This window comes from Callorhinchus milii, unplaced genomic scaffold (assembly GCF_018977255.1).
Source record: "Callorhinchus milii isolate IMCB2004 unplaced genomic scaffold, IMCB_Cmil_1.0 Scaffold12, whole genome shotgun sequence".
Lineage (NCBI taxonomy): Eukaryota > Metazoa > Chordata > Chondrichthyes > Chimaeriformes > Callorhinchidae > Callorhinchus > Callorhinchus milii.
The window spans coordinates 11,865,622-11,891,040 of record NW_024704753.1 but is presented as its reverse complement, the minus strand read 5'-3'; the positions used below and the strand labels follow the sequence as shown (position 1 = coordinate 11,891,040).

Genomic DNA, 25,419 nt, shown 5'->3' with positions numbered 1-25,419 from the left:
ATCAATCAGATACACCAGACACTGTTGTACACGACACTGTTTCTGCTAACCTGATGTTTTTGCTCAAATGTGGTTCATTCCCAAGAAGCAAACATGAACAAAAGAAAAGGTTTATTTAGAAAACTCAATCTTCAACCTGCAGATCGTATCCCTTCAACACTAAACACAGGGAGAGGAGCCACTGAAATACATCTCTCTGAGACGGAGAGATAGTTGCTAGGGGTTGGTTGACTTTGGCCCCTTCAATCCCTCTTCTGAACTCCACAGGAGAGCCTGAGCACATACTGTTGTACACAAGCTAGTTATTCACCAGTTCAATAATATAATAATAATCCTTGCATTTGATATAGCACCTCATCTCATTGTGAAGACGTCTCACAGAATATACTGTAAAGTGAATTGGCTGTATTCAGTATTTTGTGGACGAAACTCGACAGCCAATTGCACACAGCAGTGTGTACAAACTAAATTTTTTTTCTGGAGGGATTATCAGCCCTGTAAATCGATCCACCAATCAACCAACAACCACGTTCCTACTTACTACTAGGTGAACAGATGTGTGGAATAAGGAAACTTGCCAAAGGTTTCCCCACCCACCCGGGAATCAAACCAGGGTCCCCTTGCTTGGGAGGCGAGTGTTCTAAGCAATAGGTTACAGGAGTCCACGATATTCCCAATTTGAAAACTGTGAAAATCCCAACCCCACAGTGCAGCGGCTGTGTGTCAGTGGACCGCTCGCTCACACCTTATTCCTATCTGATCAAAACACATCCTTGGCATTTGCAGTTACCATCTGTTTTACGACTTGGTGGTTTCCATTGCTATGAGGTTTGCAGATTATGTTTTTTTAAAAAACAGAGGTGAAAGAAGAGTTTGCATTGATGCAGTGCAGGGGCATGTCAGTGCAATAACTGAGCACTTTGGGAGAGGGATTGAATGGACCAAGGGAACTTGCCCCAGCAACCAGCCTCTTACAGTCTTAGAGTCTGCTATTGCAAGCAAGACACAGACTTCAGTTCCGCTTTAATGATGAAGAGGCAGATTGCCGGTGAGCGAGCGTCCAAACCTGGAAATCCAAAGTGAGCGAATATCTGATTAGCTTTTAGTCCTCGCTCGCTTGCTTGACACACCTTTAACTAATCATGACTGTTGAAGGGACAGCAGAGAAGTATGTTTGTTAGTTGCAACGGCCTTTGACACTGCAGTGACTTCAAGATCAGCCCAGGACAGAAGAGCTCACAAAATTACAAAAAAAATGTAAAAACAAGATCCAGAACTGCCAGCGAGCGTTGGCAGCCATAACTGATAATAATCCTTGCATTTCATATAGCGCTTTATCACGTCTTTGAGACATCTCAAAGCACTTCACAGAATATACCGTAGAGTCAATTAACTTGTATATTTTGTGGGCGAAAAGCAGCAACCAATTGCGCACAGCAGTGCCTCACAGATAGTCATGGATTGAAGTAACCAATTTAGTATTATTATTCTTTTGAAGGAATTATTATCCCCGGAAAAGCGATCCATCAATTGACTAACAACGGGTTACTATTTACTTCTAAGTAAACAGAGGCGGGTGGAAAACGAAACTTGCCCAACATTTTGCCCTGCCGGGAATCAAACCCAGGTCTCTTGCTTGCTAGGTGAGTGCTCTAACCACCGAGCTACAGGCAATGAGCTATAATACTAATTGTCTCACATTTGATACATCACCTACATTGTCAAAGTGTTTCAAAGCACTTCAGAAGTAATTGCTGACAAGTGTAGTGACTGTGTGTTTGTAGCTAAACAAAATTAAAATCTGATCTAGTATCAATTTCCACTGACACTTCAACATGCTGCCTTTGGATGTTTCAATCATCCTTCACAACATATAAATTGATATCAACAGCATCAGCTGGCTGGTGTGAGCTGCCACCATTTTAATCCATGAGGGTTTATCATGAAGAACCTTGGGTTAAGTAAATCAACTACAGTCATAATGAGCCAACTTGTGGCACTGTAATCAGGTAATTATAACAGCAAGCTTCCAACTGACACATCCCCTCAGACACAGAAACCTAAGGGAGAGCAAGAACACAGGTTCAGGCCTGGCTATCCCACCAGATAAACACACCACTCAGTTACTCGCATTAATTTGCTCATTGTTCACTAACCGCCAGGGACGGCACTTTAAGAAATATCAGCTGTTGTGGGACCTTCCCTTCCTCTCAGCTAAACCAATTATGGCTGATTTAGCTTCATTAGAAGTGAAAGCATTCAATTATACACAAGCTGAACAGGATAGGATTTTGCCTTTCTGTGTTGATTAGGTGCCCTCTCCAAACAAGATGCATAAACCTGAATGATAATCCTCTCTGAGAAAAATCACATTTGCTACATAGAAAATCATTAGAACTAATGAATAAAAAGCTCTCCTGTTAGGTCTTATTCTTCACAGCCAGCCCTGAAGTTGGGTCAACGTCAACTTTAACGTGCGTTTTAAAATCATGAGAAAATTATTGAAACAAGGTCAAAGGAAACGCAGTGACCAATAAAATTACATTCCAAAAAGCAACCGGTTTCTTAATAATGATAATTCTTGAATTTGATATAGTACCTCATCAAGTCGTTGAGACATCTCGGAGCGCCTCACAAAATATATTGTAAAGACACTATATTTTGTGGGTGACACATGGCAGCCAATTGTGCACAGTAGTGTCCCACAAAGAATCGTGGATTGAGTGACCAAATCTTTTTTTTCTTCTTTGAGTTATCTTCAAAGGTTAGAGCCATAAAAATTTATAGCACAGAAGATGACCATTTGGCCCATCGTGTCTGTACTCTTCTCTGAAAAAGGAATCCATTCAGACTCATTTAGATCTGGAGTGCACACCTTCTACCGTCCTGTACCATTACACAAAGGTGAACGTTCCCCTGAGAAATCTCCTTTAACCATTTATTTCATGGCCTCCTCCAATCAATAACAGTTTAGCAAAACAGTTTACATTAGAATATACAGCACAGAAACAGGCCATTCGGCCCAACTGGTCTATGCCGGTGTTTATGCTCCACATGAGCCTCCTCTTGCCCTTCCTCAACAACAACAACAAAATTACATTTATAGAGCGCCTTTCAGGTCGGGAGGATGTCCCAAAGCGCTGAACAGTCAGGTGTCAGGGTCCAAGCATGGGGGAGGGATGGTGTAGGGGTGAGGGAAGGCAGAGAGGTGGGAGGGCGACTGAAGGCACGATCGAAAAGAAGCCTTCAAGCATAACCTTCTATTTCTTTCTCCCTCAGTACCTATCTAGATTGCCCTTAAATAAATCTATGCTATGCTTCTAGTTTAGAAATGCAACCTACGTCCTCTCTGCCTGTTCAAGAGCATGCTGACGGTCATCAAGAAAATCACACTTTCTCTAGTTTTATTTGACTACTTCTTTCACAGTGAATATGGACACACACAGAAACAAACTTTGAAGAAATATTCCTTGCATTTGGTACAGTGCCCATAATGTTGAAAGTTCTCAAAGCTCCACATAGCTAATTGCTGTCAAGTGTAGCGACTATTTGTAGGCAAACGTCACAACCAATCAGCACATGGTAAGGTCTCACAAACAGCCATGAAGTGAATTAATCGGGGATTTATGGCAAGGACACCAGGAGACGCTCCTCTCTCTTTTCAAATTGTACGAAGACACCCTCAACATACACCTGAAAGAGCAAACATGACTCTGGTTTGACATCTCAACTGAACTATGTTCCTCCAACATTAAAGAGGACAACTCAAAAATGACTAAAAGGGAATGAGCCCAGGTGTAGGCTTACAATGAGGAACAGATGGCTGTGAATGTCCACCAACAGATCCCAGGATAAGTGAAAACATTCCTGATGCAGCTTGCGCACAGCAGTTGTAATTCTGCATCTAATTCAACAAGGGAACAGCATAAACTGAAATTGCTCTAAATAGCATTCACTAAGTAGCTTAGATTGGGTAATTAAAATCCATTGCAAAACTTACAGAATTGAAACCATACTGGTTCTAAGATATGCAACTCTACAATGTTGATCCACTTGGCCCTACAATCTCGTCCAAGATAGTCCTCATTCACATGCAAGACGAATGGAAAGCAACAACAACTTGCATTTATATAGGGTTCACACAGGGTAGCACCTCAGAGTGGCACAGTTCCATGCTGAGCTGGGGGGAGGGGGAATGCAACCATACACATGGTCGTAGAAGATCTTCAGGCATGATCTGAAAATGGGGAAGGAGAGTGCAAGGTGGATGGATTGAGGGAGAAAGTTACAAATTTTGGCGAAAAGCACAATGCTGGAGCAATGGGGAATAGGGAAAAGCAGGGCCCCGGAGCCAGCTGAGCGGAGGTGGCAGATGACGGAGTAGGGAGTAAGCAGGTCGGAGAGGTAGGGAAGTGAATGGATTTATACACGAGAGTGAGGATCTTGAAGTTAATCCTTTCTGTTGGAGAGTCTGATGAGAACTGGTGTTATGGGGGTACAGAGTTTAGTGCAGATGTGTATACGGCGGTGGAATTTTGAATTAGTTGGATATTGTGGATAGTGGAGCTGAGGGAATCTAATCAACTGGGAGCTTGGTGCAGTGTCTGAGCTTCAGCCACAGGTAGTTAGCACCTCAGAGGTTTTCTTTGTGTTACTCGGACCACCCACACAGCGGGCAGTAAAACAGCTGCACAGTAGTGCAATGGATCAAACCCTCCTGCCACTCCAGTCATAGACTGTGGCAATGACAGGATACGAAGGTCACAAAATTCTACTGTTTGTCTGCAAAACTTCAGCACGTAAGTAGGGCAAATGTAAAACTGATAAGTTCCTCACAACTCCCTGCAGAGAAAATCACATAAATCTGGCAAAGATATTACATTGTGGCCGTTCTTGTCTCTTACTTAACTGCAGAGATTGGAATAAATTACAATTTATAAAATCTCCTGAGTCACTCGTATTGTAAAATCTGTTATTTAATGCCTTCATATCTGCACCATTTACACAAGTATACAGTCAATTCACTTTACTGTGAAGCGCTTTGAGATGTCGAGAAGACGTGAAAAGCACTATATCAAATGCAAGGATTATTATTAGAAGTAATTTCCTCAAGTGAAATCATGTGGATGTGACTCAAGGAATGACAGATGTGACTGAAAAGAATTAAATCTGCCTGCACCAAACCCTCAGATCTACCCGCATCCAAACCCACACTCTCTCCTGTGGGAAGAGGGGATTTGCTCAGAGACCACTTCAAAGGAGACCAGCCTGGTAGTTGCATCAACACTAGAAAGAAGTGCAAGCAACTAAAACAGTTTCACTTAACCCACACAACAGTGCCTCCTCCTGTGCGGTGCTAACTATCACGCGCCACATGTTACACAAAAGGTCTTTTAAGAGACACCTCAAAGCCTGAGAAGACAGTGAGGAGAATTTCTGGTAGTAGTAAAGCAAATGAGCCAAAGAACTTTGTTCATCAAAAGCCTCTGATGAGTAAATAGTGAAAATACAAGACAACTTATTCGTCTTTAGATGAATTATTAACCCGTCTGCTTGTTCAGATTGATGTTAAAAATTCTATGGCAGTATTTGAATAGAGAAGGGAGTTTCTCTCTCCCGGTGTCCAAGCCAACAATCCCTTAAAATAAAATTAATCATTTGCTTCACGGCTGTTTGAGGGAAATTGCAGTGCGCAAAACTGGCTGCCTACAAACACAGTCACTACACTTTACAGTAAATTCCGTGTCAATTGAAATACTGTACATCGGAGTTGTAATTCTATTCCAACAATAAATTGCATTTATATAGCGCTTTTCATGTCAGGAGGACGTCCAAATGTGCTGAAATATTCCATGCATGAAGCAGACAGGTAAACAGAGGGCTCTCTGCTCAGAATCAATAGCTCAGTTCACAGAGAAGATACAAGAGTAAAGTGTTGCCCAGTTAAGCACAAGGTAGGACTTGCACTGTTATTTCCTGCCTGTGTGAGGTTATCTGGAGAACAACCCCACCCATACATTGACACCACCTCAACAATATCTTTTATGCTTCAATGGTTACAGTAATACCTACTGCCTAGACTCCTCCTGAGAGGGTGTTTGCGAGTACGTGGGGTCGGAGCATTTAATATTCTCTAAGCGCTCTGTGGAACACTAAGGTCATGCCCTTTCAGTCACCCTTGAAGGAATGAGCTGTTTTACTATAATTAACCCAATGGTGAAACTCAGCCCACGCTCCTCAATGTGTATGTACGGTCTTAGCTTCAAGCGTGGATAGAAAGTGCTTTGCGTCAACCTGGTGGACGTGTCAGCAGCTGAGTAGCTTTCTTTCAGTTATGTGATGGCCGGTCTGCCAACGGCAACGATGGTCAGTGAGTATTCAGTCATTTTATTTACACTGGTTTTAAGCACAAGATTATCCAAGTAATCAAAGAGGATACAGATGTACAAACTCTAACGCACTCTCCTCCACAGAATTGTTGACTTACCCCATACAATTGCCTCATAACCACACAACTTCTCCACCTAAATGCTGAGCAAAGGCATGGTCAAAGAGGTAGGTCTTTAAGTGGGTTTTGAAGGTAGGATGAGGAAGCGCAAGACGAAGGGATTAAAGGAGAGTGCTCCTGAGACCGGGAGCATCAGGGTTGAAACTCGATCACTGATGGTGGCCTTGCAGGTTATCCATCTGTCTATCACCCGCGAACAATTTCCATCTGCCTGGTCAGCTGGATATCAGCGCATTCCATGATGCGAATGGAAAAGAAGCACACTTCTCTGGCCAATAATCTTTCAGATAAACTAGTCATTTGGTTATTCACTTCAGGATTGTTTGTGGGACTCGATGTGCAGAAACTGTCTGCCTAGAAAAAACAGTTACTACACCGACAACTCCCTGTGAAGCATTGATGGGACATTTTCAATGCTGTGGACATAATTTAAAAATGCAAGATGTTATATCATTTATATCTCACTGGAACTTGATTACTACATATATTTTTTACTGAGCTTTAAGCTGCCACGCACAGGAGAATAAACATGGAGACAAGCTGCTGTGATTCACTGAGGTGATTACGTATCATTGCCAATGTCTCTGCACTGACCATCTGCTGGCTCTCAGCTGGCCAAAGACATCAGGGAAGAAGATCCTCAAGGGCAAAGGGAAGAAATTGTCAAACAATTCACAGAAATAAAGCTACTAATTTGGCAGGGAGTCAGGAGGTTGTGGGTTCAAGCCCCACTCTGGACTTTTGAGCTCACAGTCTGACACGGCAATGTAGTAATGGCGAGAGCTGCATTGTCAGAGGCACCATCCTTCGCATGAGACATTAAACTGAGGTCTGTGCCTGTTCAGGAGGATAGTAAAGATGCAATGGTATTATTAAAAGAGTTTTTCCCGATGTACCGGCTAACAATCCCCCAGATGAAATTGGTCACTCACTTCATGGCTGTTTGCCTTGTGCAAATTCTCTGCCACGTTCAAAATACCTACAAAATACAGTCACTACACTTCACAGTAAATCCTGTAAAGAATTCCAAGATGCATCGGTGATGTCCAAAGACGCTATATCAACTGCAAGGATTATCATTAGCATCATTATTATTAGCACAGCAAGACATCTTAAAAGGCTAAACAGAGTTTCCTTAAAGTGCAGTCAGTTGAGGATTAATAAAAAAATAAGAAATTCAGTGATTGGCCATATGACTTCCTCTGAGCAAAAACTGTGTTTCTATCTGCTCCTCAAATCTCTTCCTCCATTAAAATGAGATGCTCTACGCTCGTCACTTGGATCATTTACCAAACCCACAGGTTGGAAGCTGTAGCCCGGCAGCACAGTCCGGATGTCAGTGCAACACAGCTTAATTGCTTGACTGGAAGGCTGACTCCTCTGAATTAGATTCAGAGATTTCACTTCCTGTGTGATAGCAATCTCAGAATAGAATTGTACCTTTCATCCATTCCCTGCAGATACCTGGGTACATACATAAAAACAGCCGATTAACTGCGGATTAACTGCGATCTCTTCCCTGCCCCACATCAGGATCTAATCACAATCCGGGCTAACCCATCAGTGCAAAACAATTGCATCGGTTTGCCAGGGAATGTGGTAGAGACCAGGACACTCATTTATAAAGCAGCTTAATGCCGTGATGGGAAGACCGTAAGAGAGGGTGTTCTGGAGAGATAAGATCATATAGGCCAAAGGGCACTTTGTCATCCAGACTAATTTTGTGAGCTTGCGAGTACAGTATTGGAACAAACTGCAACTAGCGGCATTGTCAGAGGTGCTATCTTTCGGGCAAGAAGCTAACTGAGGTCCTGCCTCCCTGTTCTTCAGATATCAACTACTGAGGTTGTGCTGTAGCTGAGCTGGGAGTGCTGGGCACTGGGAGCTAATGAGCAATCTTTTCTTACCTTGATACATTCATGAGAGGGTCAGCAAGACTGAGCAAGTGTGGGAGACCCATAATGTCTTCCAGTAGGAAGCTGACATTCCACTTGCAAAGGTTCCTATAAATAGTGGTGTCTTTGCACATTTCAACAACCCTCAAGGCTGCCTGACAGACGCACAAAGCTATTAATGAAACTTCAAGACAAATTCTCTTAAACAAAGCATTACCTTCGTTTTAGTATCAAATATCACTATCAAATAATTCACCACACAGTGGTACTGCTTTGCGTCTTATCCTGCAAGTGTCACGTTTGTATTAGATGAGATTTCTGCAACACTGTCAACTGAATCACCATGCCAGACATATAGACCATCGATACAGTACTCTGATCAATATTCTGGTGTGATCAATATCCTAAGCGTGAAAAGAAATCCTGTCTTAGGACGACATATAAACCCACCACAATGAGAGTCACCCTTCAAATAGAACATTTAGTAAGTTGTCTGATTGGGGATTTGGAGGTGTTTTGCCCTGACTTGTCTTTTGTCAACGTTTTGTTGGAAGAAAATGAAGGCTCATCTAGGACATGATGTCTGACCAACAATCTGTCAGGACATCAGTGGTCCAGGGTAGAGACGGAGAGGTAGAGTGGACCTGATAATGGACCTAATGAGTCCAGATGATGTCACTGAGGATAGGATGTAGGTGAGGAAAAGCAGAGGACAGAGAATAGAGCCCTCTGCTGTCATTTGGGTAATGGAGATTGCNAAAAAATACGTTTCTTGTGAGGTTCTGCAAGTGCAAAAATATCCTGCGTCATCACACTACATATGCAATGATGGAAACTCAGTCAAACCCGTCTCTCTGTCACAGACATGACAAGAGTCAGATTTCCTCCACAAGGCAGCAACTGACTTCTTTATAAATGAGTTCTGACTCTTCTCCCACGTTTGGGAAAATTCTGAGACAGGCTAGTCTCTGGAGGTCAACCCATATTATAAATGCTTCATTAACCTCCCACATCCACACGCAATTACCATCACAAGAGAATCCCTCAGGAAATTACGTCCTGCCAAATGATGCTCCTGTTACTCTACAAACAAGTTACGTTCCCCTTCAACGTAATGGTTCCTCACTTATAGCGCACATCCACACCGTGGACCAATGTAACTGGGTGGACACCTAGCCTCTGGCACTTACTGGCCGGCTTATCGCGCCACTGTTGAAGTCACTTCCTTGTGGAATTGCTTCTAACATCACTTCCTGAATGCTACACATCAGGAGGCAACATCAACTGAGACCAACATCCTGGACGGCAGACATGGCTTGCTTACAACACCGCACCTGGCTCCAGCACTATAATACTGTTACCCAGTATTCTCACTTTCTAACAGTAAAGCACACAAGATAAAACAATCTACTTCTCCCCTTGTCTGGTTATTAAGGTCTGTGATTTAACTGAGGTATCTGAATTAAATATTTCAGCAGAATGTGAAACAAAAACACCAGGTGAGAAGCTATAAACTACAGCCGAAAGAGAGATTGCCTCCCTACATTTCTTACATTCCCAAACAACATCTCACCATAAAGATGGCACCTCTGACCACACAGCATTCCACCTGGAGTGTCAGACTAACCACTCCTGTATTTTTGGGGGTCTGACACATGAGGAAACCCATCACCATGTTTAAGAGTATCCAAAACCAAGATGAGAATTCCATGCATCCCACCTACACATGGAAATTCCAGAGCAGATTGTTGGAATGGAATGCGCACTCTCTCCCTGGAGGGATGCATCCTGCGTACATAATTCCGGAAAGTATTAGGAACAGGTTCACAAGGGCCAAGACTTGGGGACCCCAGAGTGTGCGTTGGATTAACTGCTGCAGTCTAACCAGCTAAAACCACAGAGCTTGTCATGTACAGCAACATCGGCCTCGAGCCCACAACATACTCCTTCAGAGGCAAGCGTACTGCCAGCAAAGTCAAGATGACACCCAAGGAATTTCAGTCAGAAACAATGCACTTGGCTTCCTTTCTGATAAACTTAATCCTATTTTATGCCCAACAATGACATTGTTGCAATTCCCCTGTGCTGTGTGACCTGAGAGGATTCTTAAAAACACGTGGCTGCAAGAGTGACCAGACCAAGCAGAGCTTCCCCCGACCGTCTGATCGTGGCCAGGAGATACATTAGGTAAGGATGTCTCTTTACTACCATATCCTCTTCCAGAGGATACGCCCTATTTTAGTGCAATGTCCAACTACAATCAGTCAAGGAAAGACTGCAAATCGAGAGGCTGAGAGGTCAGGGGGGAGGGGGAGGGGGGAGGGGGGGGAGAAAAAGAGCTGAATGAAAACGTTCCTCCTAATCTCCATTCTGGATCTCCCAATTTTGATTTTAAAACATCCCCAGAAATAATCTCTCCCCATCCACCCAATCTAGTCTTCTATGATTGTACACATCTCTGTCATACCCCTCAGCCAGAGCTCTGAACAATTAATTTATTTTCTGCTGATGAAAACGTATTTTGCATTTGTGGATATCAACCAAAATAATCACAGATTTATTATAACAGAGGCTCATTAACCCAAAACTCAGTGGATGACTTCATAAAATAAACATTAATTGCTTTTAAAGCAACGACCATTTATTAAATAATCTGCAGAGGAATGTGAAGGTGCCAGATTATTGTTTAGTGCATTTAAAGGCTATTGGCCTTTCACCCGCTCTCCCCCCCCCCCCCCAAATAATTTATTCTTGGCAATTACCTACCATAAATCAGACCTCATTTTTCATTTATACCATCAATTAATTCTCCTGCACGGCAAATGCCCCGGAGAAGGTGCCCAGTTATTCAAGCTCATCAGCTAACACCGACATTGATAAAATGCTGCAATATTTACATATTTAATTAGATTTACTATATAATTTAGTGGGATTATTCAATCATGATCCTTAGTCACAAGTAAGCGCCTACAGGAATTGTGCGTCCTACGGCAATTGTGTATTGAAAAGCAGCTTGGCTCAGCTGGTCTTGGATTCAGAAGGTTTGTTACTTCAAGCCTCAAAAGTGCTACATTGTTGGACTTCTACATGTGCCATCCTTTGGATATTAAACCAATTATATATGTTCTCTAGGGGTCAAAAGGTTGAGGATGTATCATTCGGAATCAGATGTGGAGAGAAAAGGCATTGTCAATGCCAAGAACCACAGAAAGCAATGTATGTGCCACTCAGAGCATGTACAGCTCAGAGCAAAGCGCAGCCCGGAGTTTACATTCACACATTCCAGTCAGTTACGGAGTGAAGCTTTCCAATGCCAGACTTGCTGTTACGGGGTTTTGGACCTGATATTGTCGCACAGTAATATGCGTTGACACACGCTCTACACATCTCTAGAAAGGTTGGGAGGATAGTCAGCTGAATCTCAACAATTCTGCTCCCAATCCCATTCCCCCCAATCTCACCCGGACAAACATGAAAATGCATCTCGGTAGCAGAGCTAAAGAGGATTGATCTTTACTGCTGGGAAATAAGGTAACTTGAGCTGTCGGCTGTGCCTCTTATCAGGGAGTGAGTAATTCAGTGACAAGTCGCATACTGCACTCTGTCTGATTAGTTACTGCTCCTTGTAATTACCGGTGTCCGGTTATATAGAACTAAACAGCAATCGCTCTCATGTTTCCAATTATGGATTATAAAGTACAGTGCAAAGCCCGATATCCACATGAATAGGGACCGACCCCAGTGTCCTGGCCTCAGCCACACTTCCTGGCAACCTGTTCCAGTTATTAATTACCCTCTGCATCCTCCTGACCTGTAAGGTGTTATATAAATGCAATTTGTTGTGTGGTAAAGAAAAATCTCCATGTGCGGTTAATCTGAAGATGTGAGTGAGACCCAGTGCTGACTCTGCGTAGGCGAAGATTGCCAATTTTCTCCTATACCCTTTGATTTAGAATGGTGCTAATTTAACAGCGGAAGTTAAGATCAGTAGCAAAATGCGCTTGCTGCGTTTGTCTACATATATGTCACTATAACTTATAAGCAATTGCAGGTGATGACAGTGCTTGGAGATATTAAATGGCACAATATGGAATGCAAGGATTATTCTTCGATTATTTGGAGTAAACTTTGAGTGCCTCCAAAGCAGTTAGGATGTTACATCACTTGCTTACAATGTTTATTTATAAAAACCTATTACATGGAAATTCATATCTCTTTTGGCATCCAAAAATAAACTTTCTTCAGTGAACAGTGGTATTACTTTGTAACAAGACATAATAAATGAATACATTCAATGCACTTTAGACCCTCAACTATCACCAGCTTTAGGCAACAAAAGTTAAGTACACTGCCGTGATCAAAGACGTTGTGTTACAGATGTTGGAGACTCACACAACTGGCTTTGAGCATTTGAAATGCAGATTAAAATGAATGCTCAATTGCCAAATATTTACACTGCACCCTTATTATTTCGCTGGCAACTTGGCCTAAACAGAAAGCCCTCGAAGAGAGGATCACACAATCCTTCCAAATTATGTCACACAAACAATCTGGTAGTCAGTAAATACTCTCTGGTTCAGGGACAAAATACAATCGTTTGGACTGAACAGATTCACATACAGTACAGTTATATAAACACACTTGGAAGTTATGAAAGCTGTTTAACTGTGTGTCTGTCACAATTTGATATAGTAAAGATCTTTAAAATTATGAGGGGTTTTGATCGAGTCAATAGGGAGAAATTATTTCTACTGGTCATAGAGTCAGTAACTAGAGGGATTCAATTTAAGATCGTTAGTGAACAAGCAAATGGGGAGGTTAGGAGAATTATTTTCACGCAGATTAGTTATGGCATAGAAAAATGCCCTCGTGAGAGTGGGATCCATATGAGCATTCAAGGGGAATGAGATAAAAACTGTACCTAAAAAGAAGACAGCTACAGACTTATAGGGAAAGGGCAGGTAAATGGACTGAAAGGATTGCTCTTCAAATGACATGGTGGGTCAAAGGGCTTTCCTCTGTGCTGTAAATTTCTAAGGTGCCAAGCTCTGCATCTCCCATTTCAGATCAATGTGCACCTGGCTAAAAGTTTTGATTTTCAAAGTATAAGGGTCAGGCCTCAGAGGCAAGCTGTGTATTTATTCAAATGAATTAGTTAGCCAGTAAAATGCTACATTGCGAACCTGACTGGTAATTTACTACAAACTATGAACTTTTACACATACTCTGCTGGTACCTGGGCAGAAGGGGTTTAAAGCTCGCCAAGAAAACTACCATAACAACAAAATTACATTTGTGTAGCACCTTTCACATCGGGAGGACGTCCCAAGGCGCTGGACAGACAGAGTTATGCACCTGAGCTGAGGGTGGGGGAGGTGAAGCAAGGAGATCAAAAGCATGGTCGAAGAAGAGGGTCTTGAGATGAGTCTTGAAGGTGGCGAGGGAGGGGGCGAGATGGAGGGACTGTGGCATGGCGTTCCAGAGGGTGGGTGCAGAGTGGCAGAAAGTGGGGCGAGCAAGGGGGGGGACGTGAAGCAGGCCGCAGCCCGCTGAGTGGAGGGAACGAACAAGATGGCAGTGGGTAGGAGGTCGGAGAGGTATAGGGGAGCAAGACCGTGGAGGGCTTTGAAGGTGAGGACCAGGATCTAGAACTGTATTCTCTGTGAGATGGGAAGCCAGTGGAGTTGGGCAAGGATGGGGGTGATAGGGTCGCGGAGCCTAGTGTGGGAGAGGACACAGGCTGCAGAGTGCTGGAGGATCTGCAGTCTGTGGAGGGAGGAGTTTGGGAGGCCGACAACCAGTGAGTTTGCACAGTAGAGCCTCGATGTAATGAAGGCGTGTATGAGGGTTTCGGCGGCCTGCGGTGTGAGACATGTCGGAGCTGGGCAACAATGCGGAGGTGGGGGAAGGCAGAGCGGGTCATGGTGCAGATGTGGGGTACAAAGGATAGTTGAGGGTCAAACAAGACCCCACGGTTCCGGACTGGCTTAGCAAGGTGGAGTGTGCAACCGTGGATGGTGATCCTGTCAGCACCTGAGGTGAGGAGGCGCTGACGGAAGCCAATCAGGAGAGCCTTGGACTTGTTGGCGTTCAACTGAAGAAAGTTATCTCTCATCCAGGACTTGATATCTGATGGACACTCTGTCAGGACAGCAGTGGTCCTGAAGTCAAAGGTGGAGGCAGAGAGGTAGAGTTGGGTGTCATCCACATACATGTGGAAGTGGACCCCATGTCTGCGGATGATATCACCAAGAGGGAGCATACAGATGTTGAAAAGGAGGGGATCAAGGAAAGAGCCCTGAGGAATACCGAGGAGATGGTCCGGATCTGAACCAATCAAGGACAGTGCCATTGAGGGTGATGTGAGAGTAGAGGCAGTGGATGAGGATAGAGTGGTCGGCGGTGTCGAAAGCAACAGAGAGGTCAAAGAGGACAAGGAGGCAGAGGATGCCCTGGTCACAGATGGATAGAATATTATTTGTCATTTTGACCAGGGCGGTTTCTGAGGTGGAGCTGGGAGGTAAGGAGGGGGTAGGGATGGGGTCGAGGGAACAGGTGGTGGGTTTCACATGGGTTACGGTGGTGATGAAAGAGGAGGGGGAGACAACAACAACAACAAGATTCCATTTATAAAGCGCCTTTCACGTCAGGAGGACGTCCCAAGGCGCTGCAAAGTTGGGTCATGACCCGAGCAGGGGGGAAATGGTCAGGGTGAGGGGAGGGAAGGGAGGGAGCGAGGAGGGGGAAGAGAGTCGAGAAGGGAGCTGAAGGCACGGGTTCAAAGGTGTGGAGGGAGGGGTGGGTAAAGGCTGGGCTGGGAGGAGGAGATGGGGAGGGGGAAGCAGTTGCAGCTGAGTGGATTCCCTTGACTTTGGATTTGAGGAAGTCCAGCATCGCCTTGTTGTTGGCATTTGAGGCGAGGATGGGTGAGGTGTGAGAAGGTGGGTGGAGGAGTCGGTTCATGATGGAGAAGAGGAGTCTGGCGTTGTCCTTAGCCTCCAAGATTGTCTTGGAGTAGAATAACGATTTAGCAGAGGAGAGGGCAGAGCGGTAAGATTTGACATTGTCCAGCCACATCTGCCGGTGGACAGTCAGGTTTGATTTAAGCCAGGTGCGCTCAGCGAAACGCACCTGGGCTTTAAGGGAGCGGAGGTGACTGGTGTACCAAGGTGATTTGCGTGAGCAGGAGACGGTTCAGGAAGAGAGGGGAGCAAAGGAATGAGAGTGGAGGAGAGGGAGCTGTGGAGAAGGATGACCGAGGAGGATAGGTCATTGTGGGAGGACGCCCAGAGGGGAAAAAGTTCAGGTGACTCCAAGGCAGCCGAGAGGAAGGAGGAGGGGAGATTTTTTTTCCAGGGGTGGTATGAGATGGAGGTGGGTTGGGTGGTGGTGGGGAGAGGGATTGAGGTGTTAAGGGAGATGAAGTGATGGTCCGAGATCGCTTTGTCGATGATGGTGAGATCCAAGACGGTGAGGCCCGGAGTGATCACCAGGTCGAGGGGGTGACTGCAGATGTGGGTGGTGGAGTGCACGTGGAGGGAAAGATTGAGGGAGGAGATAGTCGGTGGTGGAAAGTGAGGAGTGAGGCAGGGGAGGGGGGTGGGACTGATAGGGAGGGTATGGATGTGGATCAGGGAGGAGAGGTTGGCCACTGGGGTCGGTGACCGGTGAGCCTTGCGGCGAGAGTAGGGGATAGGGCAGTCAGAGTGGCTGCTGTTAGACAGCCAGCAGCAACTCCCACAGTGGGCCCGACGGAGAATTCGCAGGCTGGAGCAGAGGGAGGCAGTGGGACGGTCGAGCAGGAATAGGAGTCGGGGAGGGCGGTGGGAGAGAGGACCGAGTGGGAGTAAATGAATAACAATCTTTACATTCAAATAGAGCACCGAATCAAAACAACTCAAACCATTTCACGGGAAATTACTGTAAGTGCAATAACTGTATTTTGTAGACAAATGCGGTAGCCAATTTGCCCAAATCAATGTCCCACAAACAGCCATGAAGAGAATGACCGATTATCTGGGGGTTTGTTGGCCAGACACCTGAGAGAAACTCCCTTCTGTTTCAAGAAATCATCTCGAAACATAAGCAGACGAACACATACTGTATGTGGAACAAATGAGCGTTAAACCATTTCCACAGAAGTCCGAGTTCACAGTATTATGCAGTTAGTGTTATGTGAGCTCTTAAAATCAGAGGCTCTCTCTCGCTCACATTGCAGTTGTGTTTAGGGTTATAATGCATGCTACTCATGTGTCCTGGAGGCAAACATTTCCCTGGTCACAGCATCAAGCAGCAACACTGCTAGGGTTGCTCCGTTCACACTTCCATTTTCCCCAAGACACCAGTCACACTGCCTTTTTGTTTTTAAAATTTAGTTTGAAACTTTTTTTGTTTAAACATAGTTAGGTATCTCCCTTGCTTCTCCCCGATAAACCAAGAGCTGTGGCACAGTTCAATGCAGTGTTCTTCACTGAAAGCACGGCCACTACTAAGGTTCTTCAGTTTCATAGCAGAAACCGGCAATGCTGAGTCTATCTGCTTTTGTCATTTAACTGGATAGCAAAGCATCTGGAATTTATGGTAGTTAGTTATCCTTCCTATGGATTGCAGATCCCAGTTCTCTTGAGCGCCTCCCAGATGTTGAACTGCTAAATATTTCCATATAACCACATATTGAATCATTTAGCCTCCAACCCTGAATGGGAATCATTCCAGCTTTACTACATCTATTTATAACGCATGTGCCCAATGAACAATGTTCGGAGGAGTGTCCAAAGCATTTTTTTTAATATCCTACTCTGAAGACATTTAACTTCCATTTGTCAGCCTGGCGCAGCGGTAGCACTCTCGCCTCTAAGTCAGGTTTGAATGGCATGTCAAGACTTGGAATCACCTGGTCTAAGATGACACTTCAATGTATTTCATTGTCGGCGAAGCCACCCTTCAGATGAGGCCTTAAACCGAGACGTTAAGGATCCCATGGCATTATTTGAAAAGAGAAGGGAATTTCTCCCAGTGTCTTGGCCAACAATCCCCCAAATAAAATTGATCGCTCACTCCACCATAATAATCCTCGCATTTGATATAGCACCCGTGCTTTGAGACATGGCCGAGACGTCTCAAAACGCTTCACAGAATATATTGTAAATTGATTTGACTGCATGTTTTGTGGATGAAACCCAGCAGCCAATTGCACACAGAAATATCCCACAAACAATCATGGATCGAGTGATCAAATTATTATTTATTTTGAATGGATTATTATCCCCAGAAAGAGATCTGCCAATCAACTAAAAATCAGGTCCTACTTACTGCTAGGTAAACTGAGGCGTGTGGAGTAAGGAAATTTACTTAAGGCTTTATCCTGCCCAGGAATCAGACCTGGGTCCTCTCGTCTTTGAGACGAGTGATCTAACCGATTCACCACAAGACTCCATGCTCCATGGCTGTTTGTGAAATGTGGAACATTTCAGTGAGCAACTAGCTGCCTTATTACATCCATAAAATACACAGTCAATCCACTTTACATCCTGTGAAGCACTTTGAAATGTCTCAACAACGTGGTATCAAATGTAAGTATTATTATTCGATATAACTCCTTATGACGTGAAATATGACGTGACATCAAACAGACAAAGTATGATTATTTAATCAAACAAGCATATTTTGTTCCCATTCTGCTTAATCAACAGAGTTCCACAACTGTAAACTTGTGATTTCACTAAGGAGACAAATACAGGCAGAAATCCACTTACTAAGCCGCAGAATCGTTGAGTTGATATTCCCTAGATCGACCGAAACAAGCCTGAACTCCGCCATCACCCCAGAGTCTCCTTATGACATTGGCCAGGTCCTCAGGCATAATGCCCTGTTCCTCAGCAGTTGCAGAGAGTGCAAATAGCTGCCGTGCATCATCCTGTAGGGAGCGGAGAACAAAGTCAGACAGATAACCCTGGGTCCCTCATCATGTCCCACAGCATACTTCCCTCCCCAGCATCTTTCAAATAAATTATTCAATTAGTCTGGTCCTCAGGGCATTCATTGGCAGACAATTAAGGCAAGTGGCATTGATGCTCGGAAGCAGAACCCTTTTTCTCAGTGAGGCACTCAGCAGGAGATAATTCCTAGTTAGAGATTTGCTCCATTGATGTAGGGTTTCAGATCACTTGCCGAATTGTGGACGCTCTAAAATGCTATCAATAAATCTAGACCAAGGTGGAATCCCCCCCACAATCAGTAACAATTAAAACCTGATGAAAGGTAATTTAAAGTTCTCTCCTCTCCAGCTATCAACGTGTCTCAACTCCATTATTCTAATAATCCTTGCATTTAATAACCACTTTACCACATTAATGAGACATCTCAAAGCGCTTCACAGGATACAATGTAAAATGGTACAACTTGTGTGCATTTTGTAGGTGAACGCTGCAGCAGTCTGATCTCCTCACTACTCCATTGAGCTTGATTCACTGACAGAGTTCCTCCTATATAATAATAATACTTACATTTGATGTAACGCCTTATTGTGTCGGAAGGCTGCCTCAAAGTTCTTCACAGGATTACTGTGAAATGGAATGACTGCATTTGTAGGCAAATGCTACAGCACATTTGTGCACAGCAATGTCCCACAAACAGATACCATGAAGGAACCAGCAAACCCATTAGAAACCTCCCATATTGTGGGCAGGGCATTGCAGTCCCCAGCAGAGATTCACAGTTCTCAGATTTATAGGGAACTAGCAATAATTTTACAATTATACAGCAACATTCACGTTGGGAGGGCATTTCACACAACTGACTGGGAATTTGAGAAAAGTGAGATGGGGGCCAAGGGAGATGGGGAGCTCAGGTCAGTGTGTCGGGTATTTGCACATGGAGAGAAAAAGACAAAGACATTATCACTCAATGACATGAAAGGCTCTATATCAAATGCAAGGATCATCATCACGCCGTTGAGACGACTCAAAGCACTTCACAGAATATACTGTAAAATTAATTCCCTGTACAATTTGTGGGTGAATCGGCCAATCGACTAACAACTGTGTTCCTACTTGTTTCTAGGTAAACAGCAGAGTAAGGAGTAAGGAAATGTGCCTAACGTTTCGCCCTGCCTAGGAATCGAACTGGGTACTCTCGCTTCAAGACAAGCGAACTAACCAATACGCTTTCGGACTCTACAGGAAACTATCGAGCTTAAACTTTGCAGGGTGGACCAAAGGTGAGTGGGAAGAATCCCAGTGACCAATTGCTCCTCCAAGCCTTCTGTGTGTCATGCCCTTCACTGAAATTACTGCCAAGTGTATTCAGGGGGCATGGGGGAAGGGGAGGGGGAAAGGAATAACGGACAACATGAACAAGATCCAAGCGATGGCCACCAACACAAGCCACTTGTGTGTAAAAACATAACCAACACAACATAGCTCAGCAGCATTCAAAATCTCAGACACTAATCCCCAGAGACCAGACAGGATATTCATTACCAGAAACCATAACATACAACGTGTAAATAACCAAGTCACTGTTTCTCTTCCAAATTGAGTCAGATGTTGAGTGGAGCTGGTGGGTTTGAAGTACTGACTGAGACTATGTCCACTGGGGGAAAGGCAGCATGTGTGCATGACACACTGCACATCTGCTTTAATTAACAGGCAGGGGAAAGGAAGCAGAAATAACTAATCTTGTCCATCAAATCAGCATCAGCAGTCATGGTGAGGTCAGCTAATCTCTGCATCATCAGGAACTTCAAGCCCAGCTGTGAATTGTTTGTGCTGCAGCCAGCCCCGTGCTTATAGAGGTGAAGGGCAGCTAATTGAAATTTATGCCTCTTTTATGCTATGTCTGTGCTTCACTGTGAGCAAGACTTATCATGCAACCCCAGAACTCGCATTTAAATAAACAATTGCCTTCTGGGGGTTGAGGGAAGCGTATTCTTAAACGGCCTTGCAAGCAAAACAACCTGGGAAAACCTTAGGTAAGTTTTCTTTCTCCACATGCCTTTATTTACATAGCAGTAACTGGGAACCTGGTGAGTTGCTTTCCAGGGATAATAATCCTCAAAAAAAATGTGGTCACTCACTTGAGTGCTTTCTGTGCGCAATTGGCTGCTGCATTTTGCCCACAAAATACAGTCAATCCACTTCGCAATATAGTCTGTGATAAGGTACTATATCAAATGCAAGGATTATTATTATTACTATAATACAAGGGAAGGGGGAGAGTGTTCTGTAAGACCTGCAATTGTGATCATCCCCGCACCCCCAAAAAAACAATAGCCAAACTCTTTGAAGCAGCAGATGTGTGTGAATATCTACTGCTTACATTCACCATCAGGGTGCTTCCATTTAACAGAGGGCAAACCCACTGCAGTATAAATCACCGGGCTCCCTCACTGCATTGAGAAAGCATCAGAAAGTGAAGCAATATTACTTTTTTTTATTAAACTAATGTTCAACTCCTTTGCCAAACTGCTCAGGTTATTGTGCATTGATCTGCCTGCTCTGTATAATATTGCCTTTTTTGCTAACTCCAGTTACATGGGGGTCTCTGGGGTTCATAGCAGCTGGCAAATCCTTATTGCGTTGCTCCCACGCACCTTGGAGTGATGAACTAAACAGTTAGCATGGATGAGGGGTAGGGAGGGAGTCTGCTCCTGATCTGTTGACGATACAATCCACTCAGTCAAGGGATTGAAACTGAGGCAGCTTCATTCTCCCCTACTTCCAAGGCCAACCATCCATCCGCTTGACAGTCCGTCATAATAGGCATTCCCTGGCTGAACATTTGTCTTATGGACATGTTGAAAAGACCTTGATAAACACAATGTAATACTGTAATATACAGCAATGTCTCCCGGGACTCACTGCCTAAGTAAGCCGCAAGCCTGCTCAAAGTAATGTTAACAATCCCTTGGCCCAACAGCAATCAGTTCAGGTTTACTAGCTGAATGCCTCAACATTAGGTTTTCCTGCAAATGTATTGATTTTTAGTCATCAGGTAAAGTCCTAGAACACGCTTCAGTGTTGTTCCAACGTTAGAACTATTTCTACCCTTTCATAGAGAACAAAAAACGCCCAGATACACACTGTTTGTGGTCCTGCACGTTGATGCCAACACTCGCCACTTAGGATAATAACAAGGTACTTCTATTTATCACCCGTCAAAATCAACAACAGAATGCATTTATATAGCACCTTTCACGTTGTGAGGACTTTTCAAGGTGCTGGACAGTGAAGGTTTTGCCCCTGAGCTGGGGGTCAGAGTCAAGAGTGGTGGAGAACAAGGGAGGGTGGCTGAAGGCACAGTTAAAGAGGAATGACTTGAGATGGGTCTTGAAGGAGGCAAGGGAAGGGGCGAGGTGAGGGTCTCTGGAATGGAATTCCAGAGGGTGGAGGTAGAAAGCCTGAAAGTCTGATCACGATGGGGTGGGGAATGTGGAGCAGACCAGTGCCTGCTGAATGGAGGGAGCAGAAAGGTTGGTAACGTTTTAATAGAATTAAGCCATCTTCAACGTGCTCCAAATTCAATGCAACACAAGCAATGTGTGGAACTTTAGCTACAAGCTTTCTCACCCTTTGTCAGCATAAATGACTTCACTGTGGAATTGTTATGAGCACACGGTGAGCAATGGTTGAAGCAAGTGCTATAATTTTGTGCCGTCCTGACCACACAGGTATGTGCAATGGTGACTACTGAAAGAGAATTAAATGAGCACATGTGTGTGTGTGTTTGTTTGTTTATGTGGGCTTCCAATGATCCAAGACTGTTTGTGGTGACATTGCTGTGTGCAATTAGTTGCCGTGTTTCACCCACAAATTACAATCAATCCACTTTACAGTATATTTCTGCAAAGCTCTTTGAGACGTCTCAACGACATGATATTTCAAATGAAAGGAATAATGATATCTTTATAGATATCTGAATTCCAGAAACTGAAATATGGATTAAATCAGCAGAGGCTTGGCAGAGCGAGTGCTGCTGTGTCTTACCCCCCGGCCAGCTTCTCCATAGTCGATCTTCAGGTTTGTCATGGCTTTGATGATGGCCATGATAGACTGGATGGTGTTGCTGTACACCACTGCCTTGTACTGCCTGCGTTCCTCTTCTGAGTAGCCTTGCTCATGGATAATCCTGCGGAATCCAAACAAAGGTATGCTTACAAACAATGCCACTCCCACAGGACACAGCAATGCCCACTTCCCAATTATTTCTTCCAGATATAATCTGATTCATATAGCCCCTACACAAACATACACATTTAGCCTAAAATATAAATATTATATAATAATAATAAAGGAGCTATGTCAAATGTACAGAGTATTATTATCATCGAGTATAAAGCTAAGACCATTGGGAGTTTGGGGCCTCTAATGACCATTTTGGTGCCTTTATGACAATGTACAGTGAAAGAAAGAAAGAAAAATACATTTCAAGCAATGAATCTAGGAGAGAAAAGCTGTAGCAGTGTATAACCATCACCTTAACAGCCTAAACTATTTACCTTGTATTCTAACAAACATTTTGTCTGTGGTTTGCTCTTGAAATATTTGTTTTGCTGATCTCACAGAGGCGGCAGCGAGCGCTGCTGACATCAGTGCACTGCACATGGTGTGAGGATCTTGAAAGCACTAATGCTGTGTGACATTCACAATAGGAGCTTTCTAAAAAACACTGATCATTCAGGGACTACAATCCTGCCGCCTGAGATTGATTCCGCCTCAGATGCATGAGGTAAAAGTCACACTGCTATTGTAAGACTCTGAGGGGAATCCAATTCAGATATTTTCAACCAGGTTTCCCGCAATGACAATCTGTCTGGGTTGTCTCAGGCACACTCAAGAGATCATGACAATTTCCTATGATCCTTTGAGAATACCAATCATCACATCAATCCATCTCTAAAAGTGTGCCTGATGAACTGGACTCGACCACCCTTTCTGGTACTCTTTTTTCCCCATATAACTACTTTTTATCCAAAACTTCCAAAAACCCTCCGCAATCATCTGCTTTCCTTTTTTGTGGGATTCTGACCGTAAACTCAGAACAATGTTATGAAATCCACTCGAGCCTTAGATCTCTCTAATAGTTCCCCTGACAGTTGCTTGAAAGTATCCTAGCTCATCAAGACATTACTCCTAACGCATCCCTCTAAACCCGAGCATCCACATCAGTCCACTCGCAGGAATTGCCTCTAGGGGTCTGGTACCTCCTTCCTGACACAAGGTTGCTAGTGTACAAGAGGAGTGACGAGGTTAGGCTAAACCCACATTGATTAGGATGGGTTAGTAGCTTTAGTCTGCATCTGATCATGCTACACTAAAATGATCAATAAACACCAGATGCTGATTTGGAAGCATGTTCTAATCCCAGAATTGACATCCTTTGCCTTTAAAAGCATATGTGTATCTTAGAGGTATCAAGCTTTCGGAAGATTGTGCTTAACCAAGGTGAAGGACGTTAAAACCCAGAAAAGGAGTGCTAACATTTCAGTCGTGAGCATCAATAGCCTAGGTCAGGTAGTACACAGATTACAATAACACTCTCTTTAAGATACCAAAACAATACACCTTGCCATTAATCTCAGACGAAACCCAAGGTATCAAATTCAAATCTCCTTTTCTCAAACTAACCATTGTTTTGGCCTTAAAAGAGACTTAGTGTCATTGTAGTGAAGGGCACATGTTAATGCACAATGAAAGGCTTACTTTGTAAGGTTTATGCGAAGGTTATATGCAAAGCTACTCAGTGGTTAGAGCACTCGCTTTGCAAGTGAGAGACCTGAGTTCAATTCCAGGCAGAGGGCGAAACCTTGGGCAAGTTTCCTTACTCCACACAGAGCCTAATAATAATCCCTCCAAAACCAAAAACAATAATAAATTGGTCATTTTCAATCTACGACTGTTTGTGGGACATTGCTGTGCGCAATTGGCTGCCGCGTTCGCCCACAAATATACAGTCAATTCACTTTACAGTGTGTTCTGTGAAGCGCTTTGGGACGTCCTCTCGACGTGAAAAGCGCTATATCAAATGCAAGGATTATTATTATTATTACTTCAATTTAGCACAACATGGCTTGTTGCACAGAAAGCTGATACTTACTTCATTTGCTTTACAATTGTACTTTTTCCCGATTCTCCAGCACCTGTGAAGATGAAATGGAAAATGAATGATTGGACGAACAGACCACATAACCTTCGCATAAACCTTACAACTTAAGCCCCACATCGAGACTTTGAGCTCATAATCTCAGCTGAATTGCTGAGGGAGTTGGAACCGCCACTCTTTTGGTGAGACATGAAACCAAGGTCCCATCTACCTACTCAAGGGGATGTTAGAGATTGATCAATCACTTCATGATTGTTTGTGGACATTGCGCTCTACAAATTGACTGCCAAATTCACATACACAAATACAGTAACTACACTTTATAGTAAATTCTGTGAAGACTTTTGAGACGTCCTCTTGACATGAAAGGCATTGTATCAAATTATTATTATAACTGGGATCCCTAGATTTTGATCAGAATCAGAAATTCCATTGACATTATATAACTGCTGTGCTCAATTGACTGCGTTTCACCCACAAAATACAGTCAATCCACTTGATAATATATTCAGTGAAGCGTTTTGTGATACCCCAACGACCTGATAAGGCGCTATATCAAATGCAAAAATTATTATTATGGAAATATTAAAACTAATTATATAACCCTTAAGTTTACACTGGTGGAGATCAGCCAAGCTGGATTTCATCCTGTGACCTTCCAGCTCCGTCTATCTTAGCTCCACACAGTATTGTGTATAGTGTATATTTTTAAAACCAATTGTGACATTGGAGATTGCATTGATGTGTCAGGGAGGAATAGAGCAAAGCATCTGAAGCAAGGAATAAAAGTCAAATATCAAACAAACATCAGGCGCTAATTTTTATTGGAATTTGCTGAAATCTTAAAATAGAATGAAAGTATCACTGGGCAGTGTGTTATTAAAACCTGCCTGGATAGATAAGGAAAAGTTTTAA

The 25,419-nt window shown here is 43.7% G+C and overlaps 1 protein-coding gene across 1 annotated transcript in view; it reads right to left on the bottom strand.

Moving 5' to 3' along the window:
- The window catches only part of LOC103176615 (guanine nucleotide-binding protein G(i) subunit alpha-2), a 108,617-nt gene that overhangs the window by 26,847 nt on the left and 56,351 nt on the right, over positions 1-25,419 (bottom strand). The window contains exons 2-4 of the mRNA XM_007890265.2: positions 24,499-24,541; positions 22,389-22,530; positions 18,159-18,319 (exon numbers count right to left, since the gene is read on the bottom strand). Of these exons, the coding sequence (XP_007888456.1) occupies positions 18,159-18,319; positions 22,389-22,530; positions 24,499-24,541 (346 nt within the window). The remainder of the gene's footprint in view (positions 1-18,158; positions 18,320-22,388; positions 22,531-24,498; positions 24,542-25,419) is intronic.